Here is a 7,719-nt window from a genome sequence, read left to right on the forward strand (position 1 = left end):
TACAAGAGGCTACACTGTCAGCAGTAATATAGGGGAGGGGAATGATTGCATAAACAATGGGCTAATGACGCAGACAAAGTTTTCGCAGAAGACTGATAACACGAACTGCACCCAGTTTAGAATGACCAAATCCTGATTAAGGAATTGCGTGCGAATCTACAGATAGGACAATGACCCTTTCTCTAGTTTGTTGTTACATAAAAAAAAAAAAGGCGTGTGTGATGTTTGTCGATATGTATACATTTATTTTTAACAATGGTGTAGCAGATGAGCTTTACAAAAGCACAACCAATGGCTTCCTTAATCAAATAACAATCTCTCATGAATGTACAACTCAATTTAAATAAACTTGTGGATCTATCTTTACAGTTTGGGACCATTAAAATGCCAACATCCAGCTTACAATTTTGTTAAATCTCTATTCTTTGCAAGTTTTTCAAATACCCTCCAGTGGAAATGCAGCCTAGGCAGCAGCTTGTATTGAAAAGTGTGTTCACACCAACTCCAGAGTACACCTGGAGCTCCTGTCTTCATACTGGGAGATATTAACCACTGTAAAATTGAAGTAACCCTCCCAGGATCTTTTTGTGTGAAGTGTGGCACTCAAGAAAATAGGATTCTATACAAATGCTATGGACATATTAAAAAAAAAAAAAAAAAAGAGCAGAAACAGCACAATCAAAGCCCCTTTTGTCAAATTGAGACCATAATAAGAACAGTAAAGCTCAGACTACGACAGTGATTGTCTGGCCATAGTACAGTAATCCTTAAGGGCGCAGTCCCCTACACCACCATGTCTTTTCATGATGTGAGAACTGATGAGGCCAAAGAAACAATCACAGATTATATTGATGTGATTGCTTTGCTGAAGAAGGACATTATACTGTATCCTAACAATGACCCATACATTATAGAAGGCATTAAGAAGAGCATTAATCATAAAAAGACCAATGACATATAAAGATATCTAAATAATTTAATCACAATGGACTCTAAAGCTGCTAAATCCATAAAAGCCACCAGCAAGATGATGACTAATATGAAGTGCATTGTAAACAGAGTAAAACAAATGAACTGAATGAATTTTTTTTTTTTTTTCCCCTCAGATTAGATACACAGGGCCTTAAAGTGTTGCAGACGATTACAACCACTAATCAGTGTTTAAGCCTTGATGCTGATTTACTTGAAATTCAGCCATTCAGTGATATTTGCGATAATATCTTCAGGCCCTCTAAACTTCTCTTGGAAAGACGTTTACAGTAGAGCTCATTGTCCTATCTGCAGATTCACACGCAGTTCCTTAGAAAAAAATCCACTGTATTTTAAATTCCAAGAGATCATGTCCTGATTATATGATTATAGACCAGTGGCTATAACTATAACTGCTATGACTCCTGTCATTAAATGTTTTGAATTTTATATAGTCTCTATAAGGAAATCAGATCTAAATTTAATTAAATCCTCCGCAGCTTCCTTATAGGCAGGGGAGGAGCCCAGATAACACATTTGGCAGTATCGCTCACCTGATTCTTAAGCACCTGGAAAGTCCCAAGGCCTATGCCCATATTTTGTTTATTGACTTTAGTTCTGCTTTTAACATGTTGGAGCCTCCTCTGTTTTTACAGAAACTGAGTCTTTTCCTATCGTTGCTCTCCAACTATAAATCCATCAGCACTGGCGTACCTCAGGACTGTGTTACCTCACCACTCCTGTTTCTCTTATAAAATAGATTGTAGCTGTAACCCCAGTAATCTAATTTTCAAATTTGTCAATGACACTGCCATACTTAGCCTGCTATACGAAAACTCTGATCGCTCGCTGTACTTACTGAGGTAAAGACTTTTGTCTTTTATTGTGATGATCACCATCTAGTCATCGATACAAGACAAACTAAGGAGATGCTGCCTGACCCTGAAGCGGTGACAGCTGACACCCCAGTGATTATTCATAATGAAGAAATCTTTTAGGTTAAATCCTATAGGTGTTTTGGTATTCACCTCCATTACCCCTGTAGCTGGAATGGCCACACTGATAATCTATGTTCTCGCTTACAGCAAAAGCTTTGTTTCACAATTTAAAGGGAGGGGTGCTACTAAGTACTGACCATGTTGTGCAGCCAAACCTTTGCTCAATGCTTTGTTTACTTTCCTATTTTTGAAACTGTAAAAAGTGAAATAGAAAGTGGCTTGCCTTAAATAATTTAGCTCATGTTTTTACCTGTTTGGCTATTCAAAGTAGCAAAGATTGTATCCTGTGTGAAACCTCTGCATGCCACAGTTTAAAATAATCAAAAAATATCATAAATATCAGAAGTAGTGTTGAATGTTTAGTGAAAAAATACACCCTAAAGCAAAATCCCCAGATGTTGACCTCACAGGAGTGAGAACCCCCCCCCCCCCCCCCATGAAAGATGATGTTGAAAAAGGAAAATGAACTGTCCAGTTTTATTCTTCAGAGAAAAGAGACTTATTGTTGCTGATTAGTGAGTTTTACTGCAAATTGGTCCTGAAAATCTAAACCTGAAAGAATACTGCCAAGTCATGATGCAGTCATCAGTTACTGGCCCTCCCAGTTTCATCCCCAGTATTCTAACAACAGCACTGTGTTATTTATGGTCTGTTTTTCCACTGACTGCAGCAATGAGTCATCTGGAAAATAATTTAACTGCAATGCATTTTCTTGTCAAGGTTTTTATATTTGATACGTGCCAGGTCCTTTCTCTTTTCCTTCCCATCTCCCTTTTCCTATTCTATTTTTGTCAAGCACCTTGGTATACCCTTGGTTTTTTAGTGTGCTTTATAAATAAAGTTTATTATTGTATTTTTGCTGCTGTGCACTGCTCCACTGACCTGGGGCTGCTGCTCAGGTCTGGTTATAGACAGCTGGGAAGAACTGAAATCCCACTACTCTGGGTTGAGCCCACAAACGGGACCATCTCCCTTCACTGTCACTACAGAGCAATGGCGCTACAGAGTTGGAGAGGATGTCAAAGGTAAGAAAAGAGGAGTAAGTGTGCCACTGGTCCAGGTGTGGGACCATGATCGGTCAAAACAGCACCGACGGTCCAGTTAAATTTGTGCAATTCCTCAAGGCAATGTAAAGTTGAGTAACACAAGAAGAACATAGAATAAACTGTTCAAAGTTTAAATAAATTTTACTTGAACCATTCACTCTCTTTAATCCTTATTACATCCCTCCAGATATTTGCTTTTCTCTTCCTCGCCGTCTGTTTTACCTGCTGCACTGCAGAAGCTCCGCCACGCTCATCTTTTGCTTCACCTGTTTCTAGTTTCTTTATCTTTGTTCTTTCTTGCCTTTTCAGCTTGACTTTTTCGCTTGTATTTGTCAATCTTTATCAACTTGCATGAGCGCAATGGGAAGGTAGAGAAAGACCGAATGCGTTAAGAGATCTGATTGGACAATCCAGTGTCAGTAATAAGAATGTACGAATGAGCGGCTGTCAGTAATTGTAGGGCAGGTGTTCAGGATCCCTTCGAGTCGGTGTTGTGCCGTTGCCTGTACACTGTCGGCCTAAAGGATTGAGCCGTCACTACATAGGAATAAAAAAAAAAATTAAAACGCATTCGCTCTGGCTCCACCCCTGCTTAGAAGCAACAGGTAAGCCACCTTGGGAAACTCCATGGTGACGTGGGTGTTTTGACCCACACTTTGAAGCAGAGTTCCTGAAACATCTGCGCTTCTTAAGCTCGATACACTGTCGAAACAGAAGTATCCCTATTCAACAGCTATTGCACCTGCAGTGCTCCACCCTATACATCAGTAGTACGTGGTACTCGATGTTTTTCACTGACTGCAGTAACGAGTCGCCTGGAAAATAATGGATCTTCTTGTATTGCTGCTGTTGTGCAGTGCTCCACTCATCCGAGGACACAGCTCAGGTCTGGTTATAGACAGTTGTGAAGAATTGAAATCCCATCAATCAGGGCTGAGCCCACAAACGGCACCATCGCCCTTCATAGTCACCACAGAGCAAAGGCGCTACAGAGTTGGAGAGGATGTCAAAGGTAAGAAGAGAGGAGTAAGAGGGTGCCAATCTAGACGGACTGGTGTTCTGGTACCGTCAGTATCGAACAAATAAATCCGATGTATAGATTTAACATCATTAAAGTCCTGGTTAAGGTCAGGAATAAGGATAAGGTTAGGTTTAGGGCTGGAATACAGGGCTGGAACGTCTATTACCGCGGGAGCGTCATTGCACTGGATCCCAGCCATAACCCGCCGCGTACCATAAGAACGCCGAAGGTCTCCTTTCGCGTTCCTCAGGAACGCCGCGGGACGTGACAAAACGTCGACATGTTACGCCTCGGGAGTGAGAACGGGTGATTTTACGATCGATCAGCAGTTCTCTCATTGCCATTGATATGTTTGTGATTTCAGCCATGCAACTAAATCAACAAAGTGCATTAAACCCCAAAGCAGCAGGATCTCAGCCTGTACAGAGAAAAATCATAATAGAAATTGTATTATTATCTAAGAATGCCGTGTTTTTAAGGGCTAACCCCAAAATAGGGAAACATTTATATATTTTCAGGCAAGAAGCATCTCTGTTTTATATGTCAGACTCTGACATATCTGCTTGTAATACAGTAAAACTTTGTTTTCATCACATGACTGAGAACACCGGTGCCGGTGCCATTTCTGCTATTTTCTTGGCCAACTTACTCTTACAAAAGACAATTTTAATGTTAATTATTATTTTTTTAACTGCATAAATAAAGGTTATATAAAAGTCACTGCCACAAACTGATTGCGGCTTCTACCTTGTTACACGAATGTTGTTTGTGGCTCAAGATGACTTTATGGCATCCATGAGGGATGCATTTGACATATGTTTCACATATTACAGCCCAACAAGTTACTTATAGCAGTTTAAATACGAGCAATCACTTTTTGGCACAACACCGGCTGGGGCAAGGAGGGGCAACTCTCCCTTAAACAAACATCCTTAAATCAAACTTTTAGAAGTTGAGAAAGAAAATAATAGATTACCCAAAAACTGAAAATGGGCATGATTTGCTACAGTAGCTGGAAAATCCGCTGGAAAAGGCACACATGAGATGATAGGTTTCACATCTGCTTGGCTCGTTCCCTCCGTGCTGTTTTTGTGCAGGCTCGCACAGCCTAGGCAGATAACCCTGTCACTGTTTGCAATGAGCTGGTGTCAGGTTTCTCAGTAGGCAGGGCTGAGCAAAACGAAGCAACACATCTCTGTCGTTAAAATCATAGCGACTCTTAAGATAATTAACAGCTAAACATACATCTATCTTTCTACACTCAATGGGAGACTAGTCCATTGTTCTTCTCACAGTTTCAGTCCGGTAGAGAAGAGTTTTTTTCTGTGAGCCTGTCTGCTGCATAGAGCAGACTGGAGGATCTGTGTCTGTCAGACACCACATGTAACAAAAATGAACAAGCAGTTTCCTCGTTTCATATACTGATGTAATCACAGCGATTTTAGCAAAGCTTGTTCATTTCTGTTACATAGAAGAAAGAGGAATTTAGTGATTTTGGCTCATGAGAAGTCCATAAGAAATAACTTGGAGATATCTATATCTAGAGATCTAGATCTCTAGATAGATGTCAGGGACCAAGCAGTAAAGCATAAAGGACACAGGTGGTTTTAATTCAAAAAAGGGGTTTTATTGACCCAAAAATATGAAAATATATTTAACAAAGCCAAAACTTAAACAGGCAGACCAATAAAAGAGGTCAACTCAATAGACTAAACTCAAACCTCAAACAAACATATGAAAACTGACCTCCTGCAATGACGCACAGGGAACTTACAGTTTTTCTCAGTCGCTTTGGTGCATTTCTCACAACAGAATTAAACATTGCACAACAGTTAGTTCAACCACCACAACATGTAGTCGTTTTGGCACAACCCTGTGGCGGTTTCACGTTCACTGCGTCCAAAGGCAAATGCCTTTGGACATGAAGCAGTTGAGTGAGTACAAATATCTAAAGAATGGTCACGTTTGACTTCCTATTCATCACTATCTCCTTTCTTTCATCATGAATGTCACAATTATTCATACTTGTACCGGCTGAATAGTCATTGTCCTTACAACTAATAGTCTTCATTGCATTGCTTGTGTCAGTGCACTCAAAATTGCTGAACAGCTTGTCAAACGATTCATACACCCATTTTGAAAACCCTATTTTGGAGGAGTTCCCATGAAAATCTCCATAAACTACATGTCTCAGGTGAACCTTATCTCACACTAATGAAAATTGGTGTGTGTCACTCCTACTTGCAACCAATGAAAAGCCTCTCCTACCCAGTCACAGGTGAACCGCGGCACAGCATCCCCCACTCCACAAGTACATATATACTGTAATGTAAACCAACAGACAGGAGCGTCTAGATATCAATGATTGATATGCAGCAGTGTCTGTTTTTCAGTTTGTTTTTTTTGAGTCGTAACTACTGCAGTGAGGTTTACTGTCTAAGTGAGTTTGTTTGCTGTAAAATGTTGGATTTACTGTATTTCCCCAGTTTGCACAATGCTGTGAACAGTTTAAATTAAATATTATCAAGAGTGCATATGGAGTGTCTTGATTGTCCTTTACAATTTATGGTTTTCAACATGCCATGCATGCGGTCCGGACTTGACATGTCATTGGGAAGCACCTACAAAGACATCCGTCACAATGAGAACATGTTCAGACCATGTGATTTCGTGACCAAAGGTGCTGGACTACTGACTTGTAATTGTGACAGCCCTGACACTTTGTTTGGTATCAGTACTTGCTTTTGATGAATGTATTGTCTGTTTTGCTCAAGGGATTTGTTGTTGATGCATTGACAACTTATTTTGGACACCTGACTTTTCTTTTTGATGGAGTGACTCACTTTTGCAAGTTATCCACCATGTTTTGCAGTTTGCACTAATTGTTTTGAGAAGTGCCTTAGTAGTGGTGGAGAGTTCAATTCTGTTGTGAGAAATGCACCAAAGCGACTGAGAAAAACTGTAAATACTGGTTAGCTAAACCAAATGACACACAGGGGGAAAACAAGATGGCTGCCATATAACCAACTAATACAAAACAATGAAACAAACATGAAACACCCCCCAGGCAATGAAGCATGTGGTGCAATCCAATTAGGCTGTCAGTGGTACTTCAGGTCTCACAGCCCTTTGCCACACCTTTTGCCAGACAGGAGAAGAAAGATGTATTAATATAACATAAAACAGAACTTTGACCTTGCAAGGTTAATATGTGTGCACGCCATATAAACATTGGAAGGTGTGATGGAAAAATAAATACATTTAATAAAGAAACAATATTGAACAATAAGTAGAATATTTTAAAGTAGTGTATCTATCTATCTATCTATCTATCTATCTATCTATCTATCTATCTATCTATCTATCTATCTATCTATCTATCTATCTATCTATCTATCTATCTGCCAACCCCTTTTAAGTTTTGTAAATATTCGCTATAGTGAGAGGTCTTATTTTATTCTTGCTTTATTTTGCAAATTTATTTGAGAATCAGGTCATTCAATTAAGATACATTCCATGTTGGCTGTAAAGAGTTGGACGGATACTTAATTTTATTCTTTTAATTTTTATTCTATTTTTCGGTTTTATTTCTTAAGATTTGGTGAACTACCTTTTTTTTTTTAAATAATAATTGGCCTACCTAGTTAGTTTTGTTAATATTGGCAATTGTTATAATTAATAAAGC

General features: G+C 39.3%; 1 protein-coding gene across 1 annotated transcript in view; it reads left to right on the top strand.

The window, feature by feature from the left end:
• The first annotated feature begins 3,509 nt into the window (after nucleotides 1-3,509).
• The window catches only part of zgc:163022 (putative ferric-chelate reductase 1), a 15,878-nt gene continuing 11,668 nt past the window's right edge, over nucleotides 3,510-7,719 (top strand). The window contains exon 1 of the mRNA XM_005923668.2: nucleotides 3,510-4,025. Coding sequence (XP_005923730.1) covers nucleotides 3,839-4,025 — 187 coding nt within the window. The 5' untranslated portion in view covers nucleotides 3,510-3,838. The remainder of the gene's footprint in view (nucleotides 4,026-7,719) is intronic.

Source organism: Haplochromis burtoni, unplaced genomic scaffold (assembly GCF_018398535.1).
Source record: "Haplochromis burtoni strain Fernald_Lab_line unplaced genomic scaffold, NCSU_Asbu1 Contig_64, whole genome shotgun sequence".
Taxonomy (NCBI): domain Eukaryota; kingdom Metazoa; phylum Chordata; class Actinopteri; order Cichliformes; family Cichlidae; genus Haplochromis; species Haplochromis burtoni.